General features: G+C 40.9%; 1 protein-coding gene across 1 annotated transcript in view; it reads right to left on the minus strand.

Moving 5' to 3' along the window:
- Positions 1-256: 256 nt before the first annotated feature.
- Positions 257-24,417, minus strand: part of eipr1 (EARP complex and GARP complex interacting protein 1) — a 61,973-nt gene continuing 37,812 nt past the window's right edge. Inside the window, exons 8-10 of the mRNA XM_069717457.1 lie at positions 11,955-12,122; positions 8,451-8,618; positions 257-729 (exon numbers count right to left, since the gene is read on the minus strand). Of these exons, the coding sequence (XP_069573558.1) occupies positions 555-729; positions 8,451-8,618; positions 11,955-12,122 (511 nt within the window). The 3' untranslated portion in view covers positions 257-554. The remainder of the gene's footprint in view (positions 730-8,450; positions 8,619-11,954; positions 12,123-24,417) is intronic.

The following is a 24,417-nucleotide window of genomic DNA, read 5'->3' on the forward strand; positions in this document are numbered from 1 at the left end:
GACGCTTGGAAAGCGAGGGTGAGGCGAGGAGTGTTCAGTTGGTTGCAATCGACAACTAACCACTCGATGCCACTAACTGACACACTGCTCTTTTGCGGACGAGGAAAACTAAGCCCATTCAGCAAAGATTTTGAGATTCTTAAGATGCAAATCATTTTCATTTGAAGAAAAGTTCTAGCAGTAGCAATAAGATACAGAAAAAAAAAATACCCATAAGGAAATAACATGAATGCACATAATATTGTGACACAGTAGCCTTCATGGATTTAAACCCCAATGAAGACGAAGACATTTAGGAAGCACGCAACATAACATGTTTATCCATAAGTCATTTCTTTACTTTAATGCTGATAAACAAGACAAATATTTAATTTACATTAACATATGTACTGTAGTATAATTACATCAGATACACACATAGTGTCTGCCATTGCTGTCTTCACATACAGTCTCGTATGGCATCCTTCCTGTATTAACTTTTCACACATTCATACTGAACACACACACACACAGACACTCACACGCGTTGGGAACACCTGTCCTTCCCGTCCCTCTCAGAGCAGGATGCGGTACTTGAGGGCACGGGGAACCCTGTTGATGACAAGGCGTCCGTCATAGCTGAGTGAGGCGAAGAGCCAGGGGTCGGCCGATGACCACTCCGCTGCATAGACGCTGTCCTCGTGTTCTTCATAGGTGGACACCACGCTGTCTTTTAGGGGCTCCTTACCCCTGAATTACACACACACACACACACACACACACACACACACACACACACACACACACACACACACACACACACACACACACACACACACACACACACACACACACACACACACAAGCATAAAGAGGTGAGATACGGAGCGGGAATGCATCGCATTTGTGGAAAAAAAAAAACTCGTATTCATGTTGTAGCGATTCTTTCTGCAAATCATGTAAATCTCTGTAAGCTCACCAAATGTATAGAGGACCTGGACATTAAATATTTGGCTAAATTTAGCTCATGCTAAACAGTTGCAGGAGACATAAATATTTCTAGCTGTTGGGAATGATCACACTCAAGACAATAATCATTCATCGCACACCTTCAGCAAATCTTTCCTCAAAGGCAGTCATAGGGCTTTATATTACAGCTGGCATAAAGCGCCATAAAGCGGCACAAAGCACAACGCGTGTGTCTTTGCTAGTTTCAGAATGATGCAGTTGTCATTTTCCCATCCAGCACCCACATTGTTTGCAAATGTGCTCGTGGCCTTCTGGGTGTCCATGAGTGTGTTGGCTTTAAAATGGGTTGTGGTCAGGAGCATTCTTGGAACTAAGCAATCTTGAGAGCAACTGTGCGACACACCGACATCTCTGGATGCACAGTGAGCGCACTTACGCCCTGCTTTTCACACACAAGGGACATGCAGCAGTGCAACAAACATGCAAAAAAAAAAAACAACAATTGCAAATAAAAAGGTTTGAAAGATTATGATTGTGTACGTCAGTCTCAATCTGTGTGTGAGCGAATCTCTTTTCCTACTGTTTGGGGAAATGTGCCATTACATTAGCAATCTGCCATGGTGTCAGGGCACCTGGATGGAATGGGAGATGACACTCTGATTGGTTTAGTTCATGTTACACCCAAAACACACCTCTGACAACTTACGGCACTAAGTACCATCCCTTTGATCCACGTGCCGTACTTTGTGCTCAGATTAACCGCTGTTAAACTCACAAAAGTGGATCTGGACACTTCTAGACTGTGTAGACTGACTGGATAGTTAAAATGTAGCCCATAGCATTGCACACAGATGTTCCCATGAAAACTAAGAGAGGTAAGTGCTAAAAAAAATTAAAAAAAATGAAAGAGTTCATATCCTGCCTCCATACACCTGGCTAATTACTGCCTAAAATGGATATGACAAGGTGTTCATTATCAGTATGGCAACATTTAATAAGGTGTGTGTGGTGTTAAAAGGCAAAAACATTCCTTTTATCCCTCTTTTGAACACACGCACACACACAAAAAAATCCTCTCTTTACAACAGTGTGACAATAAATACAATTTTAGAATTATGATCTGGCATTATTGCCATCCCGAATTCTTCCCAAACCCACTGCTGTAAGTAGTCCTGAGGGGAAACAGCGACGTACATATTTGGATTTATTTTACACATGAACTGTTTCGCAGTGACAGTAGCTGCTCCCTCTGGGCTGCAACCTAAAATAAAATAATTCTCAAGTGTATCACTTGTATAGATTCATTGGGGAAGAAAGGAACATGAGGGTGTATTTGGTACGAGAGCACTTCACTGATGCTAACAAATACTGGGCTTGGCCTCGGTTAGGCGAAGGATTGCAATGTTTTTTGAGATCATGTCATTGAACACTTTAGCCGCCAAAAGACTGACGTACACCACAGGTCAAATTTGAGCTGCCTTATAGTGAAAGTGGACAAAAGCAATTTTGCATCGTGATCTGATACAGCCAGTCCTGGTTTGTACTTCATATAAAAGGTTTGAATTCTTGAATAAGATTTTTTCCAAAAGACATATCTAATAGTTGTATTTAATTTTAAGTCACCTAGGACCAATCTCAATGTTCCAAGAAAAGTAAAGGAAGCTTTCTGTTTAATAATTAGTTGATACTTGGAAACGTATCAAGCTCCAGGCCATATGATAAAAAAAAAAAATTAAATAGAAATTTGTTTCTATCAGTATGCTACAGGGGGGGCTTTGTATGCACAAAATAAAATAAAAATAAAAAATGAAGACATCTCACAATTAGATCCAGATCTTATATTTTTGAAAGAAGTCATAAGTTCACCAATTATGTTTTTTCTTTTGTGGCTGCAATGTGCTTCTGTAATATACAATGTATATCACTGGTGGTTTTTTTTCTTTAAACATTCTAATGAATAAAATAGAAGAATTTCATTCTGAGGGATATCTTTTTCTGGAGTATTTCTATGTTACCTTGATATACAATTTGCATTTTGTCTGACACATGAAGAAAGGCTGAACTGTATTATGATAAAGTATAATTGTGTTATGTAGTAGACCGCCGCCGTCGTCACCACTGCGAGAGTCAGTGCACCTTTAACTGTGTCTGCTCAGCCACCAGTCGTAAAAATTGCAGCTGGAAAGAAAAGAGGAGTTGGTTCCAGACAAACTGCAGCTTTGATTATGACTGCGGCCTTGAGATGACATCGCCGTCATTGTCACCGTAGCTGTAGCCATGACTGAGTTCCGGGTGTTACGATTATGGCTGTGACAGATTCGTTTCTAATGCGCGTGCAACACTATACATGCAGCTGTTGTGTGTGTGTGTGTGTGTGTGTGTGTGTGTGTGTGTGTGTGTGTGTGTGTGTGTGTGTGTGTGTGTGTGTGTGTGTGTGTGTGTGTGTGTGTGTGTGTGTGTGTGCGTGCGCACGCAGAGATGGCTGGTTCCTCAGCTCCTGTGGTGTATTGGTAACACATCTGTCAAAGAAGCGCAGCATGTTCAAATGGTAGTAGAGTTGGACACACAGCTCCGGCTTACAACCAGCAGCTAGATACTGTAGGAGATCAGCCTTTTTAGAATCAGCAACGAGCACTAAATTCGTAGGGTGTCACAATCCTGTCTCCTTTGTGGTGTATGTGCAGAGTGTTTTCCTGAACTCTTAGAGCCTGATTCACTAGCGGTTTGCGTGCGTAATATCACGTGCAAACTTCACGCCACCCGCAAAAAAAAAAAAAAAATGTCCCAGCTGATCCACTGACGACGTGCAGTGAGGATTGCGTTTTTCGAATGTGCAATTTAACGCACGTTGTCCATTTTGCGCGTGTGCCTCAATGCGTATGCAATATTGGGCGTTTCCGATTGAACGTGCAAAATACTGGGAGGGGAAATGCAAATACATACATTTTCACCTCCAGTGATATTTACTAAACCTGAAAGTAGAAACAGGGGAAGTGATTGACTGTGTATTTTAGTATGACTGAAAAGGCAGGTATTAATCAGATGCGAGCATCTTATTGTGGTGAGAAGAAGACGCAGGGGAAATCAAATAATACGTAGAGAACGTGGTTTTACACCTGTGGAAACATTTTGGTGATGACAGAGGGGAAAATTATTCAGACATTGCGCCTGTCCAGAGATGACATTTTTGAGTTATGGCATTCACTGAATGATGATTGACAGCCAACAAACAGGAGGAGCCACGCAATACCAGCAATTACAAAACTTCCTACGACTCAGCATTGTCCTGCCTCCGGGTCATTCCAGCGTATCGCTGCTTCGATATCCCACTAAATGTCCCAGGTCCTGAATGCTGTCTCCCGCAGAATTCACAGGTACTGAATGCAACGAAGTCACCTGCTCATCACACAAAGAGCTGGACCTGCTGATCGGTGTTTCTTAGAGGCATCTCATCCACCGTATTATCACAAGCCATTTTTTTTCTCCTGGTATTGCGTGCCATCTTATATTATTACTCATCTCATTATTTAATTGACTGATTTTTTTTTTGTTATTCCCATTGATTTCCTCGCTGATAACCTCCTATATGGCGTTTTGTTGCTGTTACAGGCCCTATTTATGTTTATTCATTTGAATGGGATCAGATTTTCTTCCTCCTTTCGCGGTCGTTCTGTTAGAACAACTGGAATCACTTTAGCACAAGCAAACCCCTCATTTAAATAGTACGATTTGCACCTAATATCAGTGACGCAATTACTCTTAGTAAATCACACTCAAAACGGGTGCAAAATACATGCGCAAACTTTTTAAAGAAACACTCAATTTAGTACCCTTTAATTGAGATCTTAGTAAATCAGGCCCTTTACTGTATTATAAATGGGCGGGACCAACACGCCACCTGACTGTATCGATCAGAAGGAATGCAAAGTATATTGCGAGGTAATGCAAATCTTATTGGGAGGTAATTCAATTGGCTTGACTCTGTTTCACTGTTGGTCACAGCTTCAGTCCATGCTATAATTAATGATTTAAGGTTAACTTGGCCATTTAAAAGGATGAACCAATCAGGAATAAGTGGGGGTGGCTACATACGGTGTTGTTGAAGTAGTTCCACCAATTGCAGCGGTGGTCGAGTTTGCACTCAACAAACTCTATATGGTGGCCAATATATACTGGTTAAAGGCTGCTCCAATAGTTTCTAAATTAACCCAAGGTCCACATCCATTGGGATTTAAGTACCAGAAAAAAATCCTCATTGCAGCATGGCCAAACCCATATGAATATGGGTATAATAATACCAGACTATGGAAAAGTATTTCCATCATGACCCTTCTGGGATTCCAGACCTACACTCGCGGTCTGCAGAAGGCAATGTCAGCACAATAATAGTTTGCGACATTACTTCTGTTGCAACAGCCACACAAACAGTCATCTGTAATTTTAACACTTCCTACATATATTTCATGACTGTACATTAATCCGTTGTGATTCCAATCACAGGGTAACACACAATGTTGAGGGAAGACAGTAGGGCTGTCAGTTTTTATTCAAAGTTCAAATTTACAGTCTATATGCAAAGCAAACTGTTTGAAGCAGCTTGTCTTGTTATCCACCAGACAGCGCTCCAACAAATCACCATCAGCTTGACCTATTGCAGCCCCTGTTTGGCCCGATTTGATCATTATGCTGTTGATCAGACGAAGGTTAAAGGAAGGACATTAGCAAGGTAAGCCATGCAGAACGGTCAATCACGACACAAAAACATCTGAGAAACAGTGCGTACGTATTTTGGGTTCTACAACTATCAAAGACATTATTGTGACTGCCACCCAGTGAGCACCCAAAGGGTCTGAATTAATTTAAATGATTTGCATGTCATTTTATATCCATTTTATGAGTGACAGCTCCTAGTACACTCACTGTGAGTTTATTTTCACCTCTACTTAATCCACAGAATATGTAGAATATATGATGCAATAGACCTATTTTGGAATCGTATTAAGACACATTATGTTAGTTTGTCCTTTAATTGATCACATATTTGTATATGAAAATCAATTTATGGTTACACAGAGTGCCCAGAAGAAACATATACCTTTATGGAAGAGACAAAAAGGTCAAACTTGCTTTGCTTGGTTTACTGAAAATAATATTCAGCCATGAATTTTGTTGAACTTGGATTTTAAAAGCAGCACTATAAACTCAAGAATAAGCTATTACACTGTTGGGTTTCTGTTCGTTGTGTCCAGGTACCGTGGAGTGAACACATACTGTACAAGAGGGGTCAATAACGACAGTGGAAGGGTTAAAACTAAAGCTGAGTGCTGGTGATTAGGAAGAAGAGTTGATAATTGTGGATGAGAGTCAGTCATCGAGTGTAAGAGCTGGTAGTTATGGATGAGAGGGGGAATGGGACCATACTGGATGGACGACAGTGGCAGATTTTGGAGAGCACTGAACGGGAACTGTTACAGATGATATTCCTGCTATTTCAAAATCAACTCTAAAAATCCTCAAGTGTTTTCACAGTAACATATTTGTAATGGTTTACCCCTCCACTTTTTTTTCATTCTGAGCATCAAAGACGAAAGCAAAGGTGCTGGCATTTAGCTTTAATCTAAACAATTTAAAATACACAGCACGTTTTTGTACTCTCCTCAGTATCTCATTGTTTGATTCATTCAGCTCCCTATGGCCCGAAAGCCATGTACAAGAAAGATATAATGCTTCATAAATCTTATCACATACGATTTGATCAAATATTACGGCATGTGCCTTTGCACTATGGCTTGATTATGACTATACCAAGATTCTGAATTGTAATATAGTATCAAATGTGAAGAAAGAGCACCACTGTGCCAATACTTTTACAATGATCAAGGTCATGAGATGTTCACAGCAAAGAAAACTGGAGATCTTGAACATGAGTGGGAGATGTCTACAAAGATCACTTTAAATGTTTAAAAAGGAGGGGAAACTACTTTAAACCCATATGAAATTGAAAATACCATAAATAAAATACATCAAATGTTGAAAGAGATTTTTTTTTTTTTTTTTTTTTTTAAGTATATGCTCCTTTTAAATTGATGCCAGCAACACGTTTACAAAAAGTTAGGACTGGGGAATAATAACCACTGTGTTGTATCATCTCTTGTTTTAACAACACTCTATGAACGTTTGGTAACTTAATAGACCAGTTGCTGGAGTTTTGAAAGTGAAATGTTAGCCCATTCTTGCCTGACATAGGATTTGAGCTGCTTAACGCTTCGTGTTGTATTTTTTTGTTTCACGATGCATCAAATGTTTTCAACGGGTGACAGGCTGTTGTAAGACGTGCAGAATGTGGTTTGGCATTGTGTTGCTAAAATAAGCAAGGTCTCCCCTGAAAAAGATAACGTCTGGATAGAGCCTATGTTGCTTCAAAACCTGTATATATCATTCAGCATTAATTGTACCTTCCCAGAATTACCAACTACCCATGCCACGTGCACGAATGTACCCTCACACCATCACGGATGTTGGCTTTTGAACTGTGTGCTAATAGCAAACTGGATGGTCACTCTCCAGTTCAGCCCAGAGAACGCGGCATCCATAATTTCCCTAAAATAATAAAATGTTAATTTGTCAGCCCACAGGACAGTTTTTCACTTCACCTCAGTCCATCTTAAATAAGCTTAGGCCCAGAGAAAGTAGTGGCGTTTATGGATCGAGTTTATGTATGGTTTCAGTTTTAACCAGCATTTGTGGATGCAAGCGAAAAACTGTGTTCACAGACAATGTTTTTCTGTAGTGTTCCTGAGCCGATGCAGTGGTATCCACTACAAATTTGTGTCTTTCTATAATCCAGTTCCGCCTGAGGGCCAGAAGATCACGGCCATCCAAAACTGGTTTTCTTCCTTGTCCCTTGCATACAGAGATTTCTCCAGATTCTCTGAACTTTAAATGATAGTACGTACCATCGATGACGAAATCCTCAAATTCTAGGCAATCTTACAGTAAGGAATATTATTCTCAACTTGTTGCACTATTTTCCCACACAGTCTTTCCCAGATTGGTGAACCCCTCCCCATGAGAGATTCTGCCTCTTTGGGATGCTCTTTAAAAAAAATATATATATATCTCCAATCATGTTATTGACCTGTTGCAAATCAACCTAATTAGTTGTGAGATGTAACACCAGGTGTGTTGTTGTTTTTTTAGCAGTATACAACTTTTTCAGTCTTTTGTCGCCCCTGTTTGATTTGCAAATTATTGCATTCTGTTTTTAATTACATTTCACAGTGTTCCAACTTTTTGGGAAATAGGATTGTAAATAGTCAACGTATTGTTTATCAAACTGCCCATCGTAAACATCCAACAGATGGACTTCTCCTGTGTAATGAGGAAATTATACATTTTGTGGGTGCTCAAACCAGACTCTCCTGCAAAAAAGCAATTGCTACTGACTTACAGTGTAAATTACTGAGAATGTTTGCATTCCTACTACTTTGAGTTGCTCTTACTTGTCTTCCTGGTTGTTGTCCTCACCCTCGCTGAGTTCGTCGTCGTCCACCAAGTGTCCGAATGGCTCTGAGGAGATGGACACCATGTTGGAGAGGATGAGGCGGCTGTCACTGCTGGCTGTCAACACCAGCTGGTCATGGCTGTGGTTGTAGCGGACACTCCACACCCTGATACCAAACACACGCATTACTAGGCATTCATTCAGAAATAAACAGTGCAGCAATGTGGGGAAGTGCAGTAATTTTTACGTTCCTGCATGGATGAATCCCTTGTGTGTATAACCTCATTGTTCTGAACAAAGCTTTATGTGGGTGAGGAACCCTGTTGCAAGCACTAAAAGCTGTGATATTACTATATATGTTGACTCTGTATGTATGAGAAGACCACACATGCTGTAGTACACATAGACGTGCAGAAAAAGATGCCTGTATCTATCTCTCTTTCACACACTCGTGCCCACACAAATCATGCAGAAAACGCAGTGCTCTCACAGAGGGATTCGCAGCAGAATATGCCTATCTGGGTATGATGACAGTAATGGGGATTTGGTACCTCGTAGCCCATGTTTGAGCTTCGTTCACATGAGTTGATGATCATTATCATAAACTCCATGATCCTGGCTTTATTTGTTGCTCAGTTTCACGTCTTTTTCAATCCAACTCTTTCTCATCTTCCTTCTCTCTCTCTCCAATTTGTGCCTCTTTTCTCTTTCTGAACACTGTCTCCCTGTCTTACTCTTTTTCATCCTCTTTCTCTCTCTTGCTCTTTGTGTGTGTGTGTGTGTGTGTGTGTGTGTGTGTCTCTCCTTCTCTTTGCGAGCCCCAGGCACAGCTCAGAGTGCGGTCCCAGTTCCCTCACAGGGAGGGATTGAGGGATAACCAAGGCTGTTGACAGAAAATCAGCCTCGGCCACGCCGTTCCCTGCGCTCCCCTAATCCGATTCCCTGCTAAAAAATAGTCCCTAATACCCCGAGCAGCCCTGAGGCCATATCTTGGCTGTGCTCCGACAAAATGAGCATGCACAACGAATACACACACACACACACACACACACACACACACACACACACACACACACACACACACACACACACACACACACACACACACACACACACACACTCGCACGCACAGGGAAACACCCACACATTTATATATCAGACTAATGCTAAGTGCACATGCAGGATAAATACCCACATACATGTAAATATGCATCATAGAAATGCTTAAACACGCACAAATGCATAGAGATAGAAAGAGAGCCCTTCCAAAACCAAATTAATTGGTTGCGTGCACACACACACACACACACACACACACACACACACACACACACACACACACACACACACACACACACACACACACACACACACACACACACACGAACACACGAACACACCTACCTATCTCTTATCCGAAAAGATCCCATCTGCAGCAATCTACAGTTATGGATATGCTTGCCAAGTCTATCTTTCTTTTGGAGATAACGTTGGCTCTGTGTGTGTGTGTGTGTGTGTGTGTGTGTGTGTGTGTGTGTGTGTGTGTGTGTGTGTGTGTGTGTGTGTGTGCGTGCACGTGCACAAAGGCAGACATGAGTGCGCAAGCTTTTGGATGTTCCATTGTGTATGTGTGTGTTTGCCTTTATCAGGTAAGGATTGGTGTGATACAGCAGTAGCCCAGTTCGCCTCTCAGACACGCTGATCATCTATTCAGCTCACACAGGAGAGAGCATCTTCCATAAATATATATACACACACACACACACACACACACACACACACACACACACACACACACGCACACACACACACACACACACACACACACACACACACACACACACACACACACACACACGCACACACACACACACACATCTGCAGTATAGACTATGTTCAGCTCTTAGCAATGCCTGAAGCTTCATGGAAGACAACCTGGAGCAGAACCGGGCTGTGCTCAACCCACTGTGCTTCAATCCTTCATGACAAAATGCGTGGGTGCCTATTTAATTACAAATGAGTGTATGACTACCTTTTATTACACAACCAGCAGTTGGGGCATTTCATTAGTTAGGAGATAAAGCTATTAACAGTTAACAATCAACAGTGCAGCAAAGGAGTTATCATCGTGTTTATCGCTATTGTTACTGTGTTTTCCTGATTGTGTCTGTCTTATCCTCCAATGCTGAGTAGGGAGCCTTTTGTCAGTTATACAAATACAATTATATTGGAAACAGAATAGTATTCACATTCAAATAGTCATATTGAAAAAAATGAAAACTGACATTTTCAACAGACTAATATTTCTTGTCAATTCATACCATGTACAACAATAAAAGTTTAAGAGCCAATATTATAGCAGCCTATAATCACCCCAGCCCAATAAAGTCAGGTGGTCTTCACAGAATGGGAAAATTACATTTAAAAGATTCAGCTGTAAAATCCCCCTCCACAATCACGGTCACCAGTACTCTCGTTATTCCATACGAATACACTGTAAACAGTTGGATTGTTGTTGTTGTGTTGAATTATTCAGAGTACTCTGGATATTGTTACTTGGAAGTAAGAACACAGTCAATTTTAAAGTTGAACATTTAGCATTTAGCGCCAAAAGTATGTCCACAACAACACCGTCCAGCATACTGTATGTATCCAGAGTATAACAGCCTCAACTCTTCTGGGTAGGATTTACACAGACTGAAATTATTGGCTGCCAGGATTGACTCCTATTTAGCCACAAGAGGACCGAGGTCAGCTTGTGATACCGGGTGATGAGGAGGGGCTAGCCAGTCAAGTTCATTGACACCAAATCATTTCTTCATGGGCATGGCATTGTCCCTGGGGGTATTGCTTGTATGCTTTAAACAGGAAAACTGCTTCCACACATTTTTGACACCTTACTTTTTTTTTTTTTGTTCTTCAGTTATACAACACATTGAATCTGAAATCTAAAATCATGGATACTCCATTAAAGTTTAGTCTCCAATTGGGAGACTTGGGGCACCACACAATTCCTTCAGAATTGGAGACAAAACTAAAGCCAGAGTTTCAGACCATTGACCAGATGACTCGCTTATTCAAAATGTTTTTCCCAGGAGAACTTCAGAGCTGTCCGTACGGTTACAATAATGTGAGGAACTTTATATAGGTACAATTGCAGCATTCTTTAAGATTAGGAATTGTGGGGTAAGGTTGGAGGTTTTTATATTAACAATGTCATAGCAGTTACACAATGCAATTTCCTTCCCTACATCATTTAAAGACTATAAGAAGCTATCCTTATGTGACTTTTTTTTACTTTGTTTCATTGATTAATGGCTGCTGACTTGTTTAGGTTAATGTAACACTTTTAATTGTAACAAATACTGGGAGGATTCTGGTTTAGTCTGAAACCCAGGGACATTTCAGGAGGACAGTTGACCAAGTAACTCAGGATCTCTTTTTCAAGGACAGTATACACACCACTACCCACCCCTGCCTTAAAATCTGTGGATCTACCCACCAGTGCGAGTGCTCCTCCAGGGTCTTAATGGGCTCCTGGACATTGCGGACGTCCCAGAACTTGACCTTGCAGTCGTCTCCGCAGCTGGCCAGGTAGTACTGACGGTTGGGATTGAAGTCCAGGTCACGCACCAGCTGGCCATGGGCATTCTCTATACAGTAGATCTGCCTGGAGAGGGGAAGAGAGAGAGAGAGAGAGAGAGATGGAGAAAAGAAAGAGAGAAAGGTGATTAGAAAGGAGGGAGAACATGGAAAGCATGGAGGGAAACAGATAAGAGGGGAAGCAGTGAAAAGAATTAGGAGAGAAGGATAAAAATGAGAGGGAGCAACCATGAGAGAAACGATAAGAGAGGTATGGAAGAGGAGGCGGGTGAAAGAAAGGGAGAGAGAGAGTGAGAGGGAGAGAGAGATGAGGGGAGATGATAGAAAAACAGAAGGAGATACGAGAGAGAAAGAATGATTCACAGGGTCCACAGAAGCAAGAACATTCCCAGGCTAAATCAAAGCCTTCTCTGTGTCAGTGTCTTTCAGCGAAGGCCAGGCTCAATAAAGAAGGCAACACCGGCGGTGGTAAATTATAAAAGGCAAGCCTCATAACTGCACCACCTTGAGTTCCTCCAAGAGTGAAGCTAACACAATGACATGATAGAAGAAGAGATGCTCTGTGCATTGTGTCTTTCTTCGTCTTTCCAGCTACCTCCACCTCCTTTTCTCTGCTATACATTTTCATTGGATTACATTTTCTCTCACGTCAGTCATACAAAAATGACAAAAAAAACTCGCTTTTGTTTGCTTCCTCCTCTAACCTTGCAACCAAGACAAATTCTTAAACATATTGCCACAGTTTTATAAGAGTCAAATTCAGCTATAGTAATGGTCATTATTAACAACATAAGATCTCTCTTTGCTGTGAACTTTTATTAGCAGTAGTTTCTTTGTAAACTTGCTTTTACTACCATGTTAAAGTGACTTAAACCTAAAATGTGTACTTGCTTATTATTATACCAGCTTGTTTCCTGGTAATGCCCACAAACTCAAACTCTCATCAAGCTCATTTTCCAGATGCAGCAGCGAAAAAGCTCTGATAAAACCAATCTATGTTTCCCAGAGCACCACAATAACAGACAGACAAAAAGGGAAGAAAATTGAGCATCTTGCAAGTTAAATGTTTATATCATTGACCTATCATAAACCATTCCATTATCAAATGAGTAAATAAACAACTGATTTCAAACACATTTAGAGGAGAGAGAATTTGGAGCAAACGGCGCATTGCAAGTAGTCTTTTCGAGCTAAAATGCCACTGAACAATGTGATGCCTTTAAGAAGTGGAAGTTAATTACAAGGTTATAGCTTCCTCCTGCTCCATGCACATCACAGTACAACAAGAGCAGTTTTGATTTATGCCTCTATGCGATATCATTTTTAAATAACAAAAATCCTGCCGCAGATTTCAATTGGGACATTAGCTACATCCAAACGAGTACCCTCTGCCTCGACCAATAACAACGCAGTGTTACACCACGTCCACAGAGCAGCGGACACTTTCTGCATTGTAAACTCAAGAGTGAGAGAATTGACAAATAGACAACGCTCAAATATTTGAGAAAAAATAAGAAACGGTAAGAAACTAAAGCTGATTGTTTTATGTTCAGTAATTCTAGTATAAAGTACAGTATAAAACAGAGCCTTCCCTTTCTGTTGTCTTCAGTTGATATGTAGGTATAATAATACGTATCCTGCCAAGTTCTGCCTGCCTGATTTACATACACCTTGCAGGACTGTGAGGGAAGCTGAAGGAAAATATCAGACATTATAATGATTTTCCTGTTGTTTAAATACGATGTAATCTTTTCTGTCAGGTTCATTAATTTTGATAAATGATCTGAAATCCCTTATTTCTTTTTAACATTTGAAGTGTTACCTTAAATGAATCTTTATATTATTGATAATACTATTATTAATATTTTACTTGAATATCATATATTATAACTGGCACTGTAATTTTTTGTCTTTGTCTTCTGTATCAGGTAAATGAAAGTATTAAACATTTGTATTGGAAACAATTGGGAGATCATCGTTATCTAAATAGCAACCTGACGCAAGCATGGAAAAAAGCCCCTCGCGCTGCACCAAATTCCAATAACACTTGGACCTGCAATTAGACCAGCTTTTTAACGGCCTGACAAAAGGTCCCTAAATGTAAATATAAATATTCAACCATTCCATTGACTTTTATTGGCTCTGTTTCATGCCAACATACTTTCGCGATATTTGAATCTTCGAGCACTTAAAGAATGTAAATACATTTCCACTGGGTCAAGAAAGTTGTGAACACCTTATTTACTCACTTGGAGAAAACATTGTCAGAATGGTGTTCCAGTGCACTCTGGCGGCACTGCACCTATGATCATAACTTTTATAACTGGTGACAAAACAACACATTTTACAGAAAATGGTAGACATAGGCTATGTCTGGCCAAAAACTATGCTTTGCATACATTGCTTTGCTACTGTGTAGGTTTACCAAGTGAGCTGTCACTGCTTTCAACCGGGAATCTTGTATACGTGGACATATCTTAGGGACTTTAAGAAATACCCATAACATGACAAAATCCTATTGCTGCACATGCAGACCTTCTGTATGTGTGTGCGTGTGTGTGAAAATGTTGTAATTGTCTATGTTTAAGTTAATGGTTCTGCTGCTAATATTACCTAGCTGTCTTTGTAGGCTCCTGATACTGTTTTCCAAAAACAAAATCAGAAAAAGCAGCAAATAACCAGGGGTCAGATCATGGAAAACTATTTTAATAAACTGGTAATTAATTGGATCTAAAGCTGTGCCTCCATCATAAAAGCAACACGAGACTGAAGAAAATCACTACTTCTTTTCTTTAACTCCATTTCCTCTCCAGGCTAGCCTGGTACAGCTCAGTTTTGCATGGTTTTGTTCAGTAGAGTGGGAAACGTCAGTGTTATTGCCCAGCTGGATGCCAACAGCAGCTAGCCAGCTAGCCAGTCACCCCGCTGATTGCGTTAGGCAATTAACATGCTGATTAAAAATCTCATTAAAATAAGGGAGGTATAAGAGAATGACCTGGGGCAGACCGCTGGGCTTCAATTAGGTCAAGACAACTCAGGGACTGTGTGTGACTCTGTGTGTGTATGTGCTGTCACTGCCACTGGACCGTTGCATTGCTATTTGCATTTGGAGTTTGACAGAAAAAGTCAAATAATGAGTCAGAACTTCCACTGAAAAAGCAAAGTTTTCGTGGAGCATAGAGGGAAGATACGTCATTGGTCTAAATTATGTATTCTGCAAGCAAGTGCACCTAAAATCGTATACGACTTACGCTTATGCTCAAGATGACCTCCCGCTCTGGTTACAAGGCTTTTGTTCAACAGTTTATTCCGATATGTTTCCAAACACAAGCTGTGTCCTAGCTGCATACTATATACTGATTGAGTGTGCAGCAGAGGCAGAAGTTATTGTGCATCCTCTACTGGAGAAAAGCCGGCAGAATACAGAACTAAAATCACTTTTGAAAAGGTGGTGTTGATGGAAACTTTATGCAGTGCACACAGCTGACCACAATGGACAGCTATAGCTCAGGGATTAAAAAAGGAACTCAAAAATAGATGAATAAACTTTTTTTTTTTTTTTTACTTTTTGTTGTTGTTGTTGCCATTTTATTAGTTCTCTGATATCAGTACGTGATTCAGCATACTGTTCCAAAGTTATTGATGGGTCAGTCTCGGAACCCATCAGTTATTGGTTCCAATGACAATTTAGTATCGAGTGGTAATGGGCCATATTTTGGGGTTCTGTACAAAGTTGTTTACAGTTTGATCAAACTTGACAATAAATAATGGGATCTGAGATTGCATTTGTGCCAATGCGTTCTGCTCCTTTCGCTCTCCATAATTTTTTTATTTTTTTTTTAAATTTTATACACTTTATTAATCCCCGAGGGGAAATAAGGACTGTTTACCTGAATGCAACCAAAGCCCACTCAACTGTGATTGGTCAACTACTTGGGACTACATGAGTGAAGACCAGAATGCTTCTGGAACTTAACTTTGTCCCTTTGTCACCAGTCTCTTTATAGAGATTATTGCCAGATTTATATTTCATATTTGACTGTTTCCTTTATCAAGAGTCAATTGTGGGTAAAGGCATTGTTGAATTTATATTAGCTATATTATAGGCTGCGTGATAGAGCTTTGACTTCTTAGCTCCAGCAGTCAGAATCTCTCTGAGTAAAATGTTAATGCATATCACTTTAATAATTCATTAAGTTCTGAGTCAAGACCAATATTCTTAAATTTAATTACATATGTTGAATTCTGAACCCAAAATGATTTGATGAGGAATTGAAAAGGATTCTGATGGGAAAAGCGGATTTGATAGTAGACTCAGATTTTTTTTTTTTTTTTAAATGTTATCACACCCCAAAACTATTTACAATCACATATGAGTCATTTTGTGCAGTGTTGCAAACCATAACAAGTGGATCTTTGCATAAGTACCTTGATTTGTCAGGTTTTGAGTGAAACCAGTAATTATTGTCCAGTTATGATATAAATGAAGCCTCACTCAGTTGGATTTTTTTTTTTTAAAGAAATGTTATTAAAGCTGGATACAGGATATATATTTGATGCTACAATATAAACTGATATCTACAGTGGCAAAAATTGTATCCATGTTTCCTACCTCTTGAAAACCAACAGTTTATTCAGTTGAATCTTCCTATGAAATGGCAATTTCTCTAGGGACGGTTGATGCATTTGTCGTATTTATGCAACACCAGTATCGTGCGCCACTGATAGTAACAAATAGAAGTCATTTAAATATTTGAAACAAGCACTTATCAACCAACAGCATTCTAATCTTAGTAAACTTTGATAATTAGGTGAACTTTCATTTCATTCAAAATAGAAATTTCACGTGAAATTAGGAGCTGGGGCACATGATTTATTTACAGTGCTCCCTTCCTCTCATAAGTGTGACTCTGAGGTAAAAGGCGTGACCCCAGGCTGTAGGGTAGCTGGTGTTCGACCCGGCCCGCTGTGGAATGGGACGCGCCCGCCGCGTGAAAAGGAAATGGAGCAGGAAATTGGGTTAGTTTCACTCTTTCCCTCTCTGGTGTCTCTGAGCAATCCCCTGCAAGCGCACACACACACACACACACACACACACACACACACACACACACACACACACACACACACACACACACACACACACACACACACACACACACACACACACACACACACACACACACACAGAGATCCGCATACAGTCCCTCAGCCCATGCTAATAGAGGAGAGACTTGGGACTTCATGTATGTGTGCAAGTGTGTGTTTATGTTTGTATGAGAGCAGAGGATTAGAGTTGTGGTCAGCCTAAGCCACCAAACATTCTCAATCTAAAGTCATCCAGCCAGCTAGGGCTGAGAGTGTGAGTGTGTGTGATGGGGGGCTGATGAGGGGACAGGGGACCTATTACACACACTGTTAGGTGCACGCAGATAAAAACATAAAACTGGGAAGGAACACTCCCTGAAATACTGTTATGTGTGTAAATACAGAAGAAGATAAAGGTGTGTGAGAAGGAAGCTACAACAGGAGAGTGCGCGCGCGCGCGCGCGCGCACACACACACACACACACACACACACACACACACACACACACACACACACACACACACACACACACACACACACACACACACACACACACACACACACACACACACACACGTACTCTATCTCACACAAATACACCCTCCTGGCTTAGTCTGGGTGATAAATCTCTCTGCTGAGGGGATCGACTGGAACACAGACGCTCACGGTCACACACTCTCTCTCACGCACACACACACACTTCTCTGTTTCTATGACAACTACTGTGGGAAGGGAGGAGGAGAAAAGAAAAATCGAAAGAGGGGAGCAATCATTTCATTGCTGATCAAAATTAAACGTGGCTTTAAGATGGTGCTGGCAGAGAAAGAGAAAGATGGGAGCGAGAAAGGCAGGCAGGTAGGTAGAGTGAGGGAAAGAAGGAGGGAGGGAGGGAGAAAGACTGGGGTGGGGGGGTGGGTCAGCCCATGCATAAAAGTAAGGGATCATTACATCAAGCAGCCTAAATGATTATGGAGATTATAATGGTTAAAATGAAGTGCTAAAAAAAAAAAAAGCAACATGACAAAAAGTAATATCATAACTAAGTAAACTTTCATAATAAAATTAAAAGTTATACCCCTTTCATTTAATTATCATCACTTCATCAGTATTGTACTTAAATATGCCTTAATTCAGAATCAAAAGTCTTAAAGTGAAAAACAGTGGTTGTCCAATTGTAGCTTAGCAACTGTAACTAAGCAGGGCATCCCTGTCAAACTTTGGATTGGATTTTAAATTAGTGTCTATCAATGTTAAGATACCAAATATTTACAAACACAAGAGCAAAGGTAGAAAGAAAAGACTAAACAATGACTTTATCATCTCCAATGTGCAAATCGCAGAATGTCTGGCTGATTGGCTCACCGACCTGTAGTTGCCTGCTTTACTTCTATGGCCAAGAAATAGCATATCATTAATTTGTTGGTTTAATTAAAAAAACAAAAAACAAAACACACATCCACACTAGTTGTGAATTACCCTTTATCATCATTTTATTAACTAACTAGTGCCACACTGGAGTACACGGTAATTATCTCTACTAGGTCTTTCATGGATCAACAGTGGATTATGGTTTAGCTTTTTAGGACATTTTGTAGTCTGTATCCAGCAAGTGCAAATCTAAGACCCCTTTAATTGTATAACAATAAATACCGAAAGCCCTCCACATGCCACCAGTGACATATGGAGGGCTACTATTTCAAAAACAGCCGACATTTTTAAACAATGATCCCTGTTTGAATGAGAAATGGATGCTCTTCATCTTAAACACTTTTTGCACAATAGTGCCATATTCATATGTGAATAAAATATAATGGCAAAGGCTTTTGAATAGTGGTTTACCTTGGGTATCCTATCATTATGGCACACTGAACGCTGCCAAAATCTGTTGAATAGGTGGACACAATTTTGGGCAGGTGGCATGCAGTCTAATCAGGAGCCCTAGTTGTCAGTCTAGACGAGAAGTTATGATTATGTCTGGCTCCTGTCTTTCTACCAACAGACAGCTGGCTTTTAATCTGGATTGTGAAGGAGCAAATAGCACTACTATCAATCATTTCACCTTCTTCAATGCTCTCTCTCGCTCTCTCTCTTTCTATTTTTGCTCATTGTGCTAACTCTCTTTCTATCTCTTGCTCGCTGTCTCTCTCTCTCTCTCTCTCTCTCTCTCTCTCTCTCTCTCTCTCTCTCTCTCACTCACACTCACACAGAAATACACACCACAGGGAAGGTGTTGAGAATCCATGCTTCACTGCAACACTGCATTGCTTTTCAGTATGCACCCTGCAGTGCATGGTATGGCTGCAGGCTTGACAGCTATTACACAGCTCAGTGTGTGTGTGCTTGTGCGTGTGCGTGTGTGTGTGCGCGTGTGTGTGTGTGTGTGTGTGTGTGTGTGTGTGTGTGTGTGTGTGTGTGTGTGCGCGTGTGCGTGTGTGTGTGTGTGTGTGTGTGTGTGTGTGTGTGTGTGTGTGTGTGTGTGTGTGTGTGTGTGTGTGTGTGTGTGCGCGTGCGTCTTGCCCCTCACTGTGGACTGTGGGTCCAAGAGGGATTTCAGAGGAGATACAGAGTAAGTACATCTCCAGTGACAGGCATCTCTCTCTCTCTCTCTCTCTCACTCCCCCCCCCCCCCCCCACACACACACACACACTTAGAAGAGAGAGAGCGAGCTATATGCCCAATGGCTAGTACTACATGCCTGTTAGCTAGCCTAAAATTATTCAAAGGCTCAAAGCACCCCAAGTGTGTCAGGAATGGATGACGGTTGGTCCTTCACACTAACAAAATCGTTTTTTCTTCCATCTTTTTTCTATAAAGGCATTTCAAGTGACTGACAGATTTGTCACTGTAGTGCAAATTGATGTATAGCATATACATGTCCGACCTGCAATGTTCCTCAACAATTTCCCCGGTTCCAAACTTTTTCTATATCCTTTTAACTTATTGAAAAACTGAAAGGTTTTATATGCTGACAGTGGCCAAACAACGCAGTGATAGGTTGACTATGTCACGTCATTCCATACCTGCAAATTCAAAAATCATTGTAAGAATGACTACAAAACTTGAACTTGAACATCTAAAGAGCCAAAAACAAGCGCGCAGTGCTGCACGATGGTGCAATAACAAGTTCCAAAACTGATCCTACTGTGCTCAAATGATGCGCAGCACTGTTACAAATAAGTAACAAATAGGTACAAGTAAGTGTTACAAATTTGGTCGCTCGATCAAAATCTGCACCTGAATGTACACACTTTTTTTGTGAGCGCTGGTTTGTGCGCATGTAAATGAGATGAGGGGTGTTCAGTGGTTGCAACATGCATTGAAATTTGCAACCCCACCACTAAATGCCACTAACTCCTTCACACTGTTTCTTTGAAGAAACATCATTCGGTGACCTGTGTGACCAGTGAGTGTAATTGGAGCGCAAGTAGGTAACAACAAATTGTACTTGTGTAATTAAATCATTGAGAGGTCTAATTATTAAAAGTATAGGGAAGGAGGAAAGAATCACAAAGTCAGTAAACTGTCTCCGTAATACTTGGCTATATCTATACCAACATTAGCATGAACATCAATATAAACTGAGAAATCTGTTATATCTGTTGTATATTTAATTAATATTGTGTGATGAAGTCATATTTGTTACAGACGTTATGGTCTTCTTTCTCAAAATATACAAAATATGTTGCACATATTGTTAAAGAAAGTCTTCAAATTGCTGCTAAGCACTTAAATGACCAGTGGTTTAACTGAACGAAGCATTTCCAAAAATACATTGATGAAACAGACCAAAACATCACAACAGCAGCCCTGTACAACGGGGATTAGTCTCTGAATAATGTAAAAGCAAAGGTACACAGAAAATGACAGGCTGAGAAGAAGTGAAAATGTGTCAGGATTTTCCATTAAACACTGCGATCTGTCCTCAGTATTAAAGTGGAGTATTCCACAATTTGCATAATGCTGCATATTACATCAGTACAAAGTAGAACAGGATCCATATATGTTTTATAAGCAGTGTTATCTGTGTATTTAAAAAAAAAAAAAAATGCTGTGTGTCTGGGAGACAGGGTGCTGCAGATACTGTGCTCCTCTCCAGGGTGTTAGATAACTAACTAGAGGCGTCTGCTGCTGCTGGGCTGCACTCCCTGTCCTCATTTTAGAGCAGGGCAACCGTGTTGGGGCTGGCAGAATGGGTGACAGGCCCCGCAACTCGGTGTGTGTGTGTGTGTGTGTGTGTGTGTGTGTGTGTGTGTGTGTGTGTGTGTGTGTGTGTGTGTGTGTGTGTGTGTGTGTGTGTGTGTGTGTGTGTGTGTGTGTGTGTGTGTGTGTGTGTGCGCGTGAGTGAGCGGAGCAGAATGTGTTTGCTATGTGTGCGTACTTTCCTGTTTCCTTTTTTGTGTGTGCAGGTGTGAGGGGACACCTCAGAGGTCATCTGAGGAAGCAGTGGAGCGTGCTGAGAGTCTGCCATCACACAGCTGCCACACTAACTGGACACACACACACACACACACACACACACACACACACACACACACACACACACACACACACACACACACACACACACACACGCACACACACACACACACGCACACACACACACACACACACACACAAATCCCACAGACACTTACAAACGGACAAGTGGGATATACACACACACACACACACACACACACACACACACACACACACACACACACACACACACACACACGCACACACACATGCACACACACACACACACACGCACACGCACACGCGCACACGTGCACACACAAAAGTAAAAAAGGTACCCATGGCAAAAAGCAAAACACAAGCAAGTCACCTCTTCACACACACACACACACACACACACACACACACACACACACACACACACACACACACACGTGACACATAGCTCATTCACACTTGCAAGCTTTCCAATTGCAACCTCTTCACACATGTGCACGGATACGCACTAATGAACACACATGTGTAAGCACACACACACACACACACACACACACACACACACACACACACACACACACACACACACACACACACACACACACACACACACACACACACACTACACATTGTGCCCTTGGTTGCTGTCTGTGTCTGTCTGAAACCTTGGATTGAAGGAGTAACGAAGGCTACAGGGATTTATTCAGTTAATCTCTCCAATGGACAAACAGAAAGAAACCACAGACCTCACCTGAAGCTTTTGCACTTGTTTGGAGTTTTTGTAACATTTCACTCTTTACTTTTTATCTTTTTTTTTTCGGGCTTTTACATAAACTCATGATGGGAAACAAACAACAGTCCTTTGTCATTTGGGTTACATGTGGTTAAGGTTATTTAACAACAGTCCCAAAGAAAATTGGAGATTCAGCTTTTGTCAGCTATGCTCCAAAGCTGTGGATATCAGCTGTTAGATATCAGGGAAGCTAGCTCGGTTAATACTTTTAAAAGAAACCTCAAGCTCTTCACATTAGCGTTTAACTAGCAACTCCTGAAGCTCTCTTGCACTTGAACTTCCGCACCTTTAAAATGCATATTGCTTATTTTATATTTTTACTCTATTTGTGTTTAATTTTACGCATTGTATCCGTTTCTTATGCATTTTAGCGGTTATCTTGCATTCTATATGTTCTTATGCATTTGATCTGTGCTTATACGATGCCTATAAAAAAAAAAGTATTCACCCTAACCCTTGGATGTTTCACCCTTTTGTTGCTTTTATACATGAAATCATGGTCAATATAATTTGCTTTTTTTTGACAAGAATTTGCAAAAAAAAAAAGCTTCTTTCATGTCAAAGTGAAAACAGATTTTTACAAACTAATGTCAATTAATTAAAAATATATAGTGTAAAATAAGTGTTTGCATAAATATTCACCCCCTTTAAAGTGACTGACCTAATTCAACAGAGGTCCAGCTAGTTGATGCCAGCAGTGTCACAATTAGTGAAATGAAGATCACCTGAGTGCAGTTGATGTGTGTCAAGTGATTGTAGAATAAAAACACCTGTCAGGGAGGTCCAGTCTCTGGTTCATCAGTATTCATGCTGCAATTGCAACATGAAGACAAAAGAACACTCCAAGCAACTCAGAGAAAAGATCATTGGAAAGTATAAGTCAGGAGATGGCTGCAAAAAAATTTCCAACTCACTGGACATCCCACAGAGTTCAGTTAAATCCATCATTAAGAAATGGAAGGACTATGGCACTTGTTTAAATCTGCCTAGAGCTATCCGTCCTCACAAACTGAGTGACCGGGCGAGAAGAAGACTGGTGAGGGAGGCCACCAAGACACCTACGACCACTCTGAAGGAGGTAAAAGCTTCAGTGGCTCAGATGGGACAGACTGTACATACAACAACTGTTGCCCGGGTTCTTCACCAGTCGAAGCTGTATGGGAGAGTGGCAAAGAGAAAGCCACTGTTGACAAAAATCACACATGAAATCTCGCCTGGAATTCGCCCAAAGGCATGTGGGAGACTCCAAGGTCAATTGGAAGAAGGTTCTTTGGTCTGATGAGACAAAAATTTTGCTTTTTCGCCATCAGACCAGATGCTATGTTTGGCGAACGCCGAACACTGCACATCACCACAAACACACCATCTCCACCGTGAAGCATGGTGGTGGCAGCATCATGCTCTGGGGATGCTTCTCAGCAGCAAGCCCTGGAAGACTTGTAAAGGTAGAGGGGAACAGGAATGCAGAAAAATATCGGCAAATCCTGGAGGATAATCTGACTCCGTCTGCAAGAGAACTACGACTTGGGAGAAGATTGATTTTCCAGCGAGACAACGACCCCGAGCATACAGCAGAAGCTCCACAGAAGTGGTTCAAAGACAACGAGGTGAATGTTCTGGAGCGGCCAAGTCAAAGCCCAGATCTCAATCCAATCGAGAATTTGTGGCTGGACTTGAAAAGAGCTGTTCACGCCAGATCCCCGAGCAACCTGACAGAGCTTGAGCTGTTTTGCAAGGAAGAAGGGAGAAAAATGTCAGTGTCCAGATGTGGCGGCCTGATTGAGACATATCCACACACACTCAGTGCTGCGACTGCATCTACTAAATACTGACCTGAAGGGGGTGAATATTTATGCAATTATTTACTTTACCTTTTATATTTTTAATTAATTGACATTATTTTGTAAAAATCTGTTTTCACTTTGATATTAAAGAGTTTTGTTTTTTTTGCAAATGCTTGTCAAAAAAGCCAAATTATATTGACCATGATTCATGTATAAAAGCAACAAAAGGGTGAAACATCC

The sequence above is a fragment of the Brachyistius frenatus genome, unplaced genomic scaffold, assembly GCF_029030835.1.
Source record: "Brachyistius frenatus isolate BFR_SWC_R1_liver_20210118 unplaced genomic scaffold, ASM2903083v1 Contig_175, whole genome shotgun sequence".
Lineage (NCBI taxonomy): Eukaryota > Metazoa > Chordata > Actinopteri > Embiotocidae > Brachyistius > Brachyistius frenatus.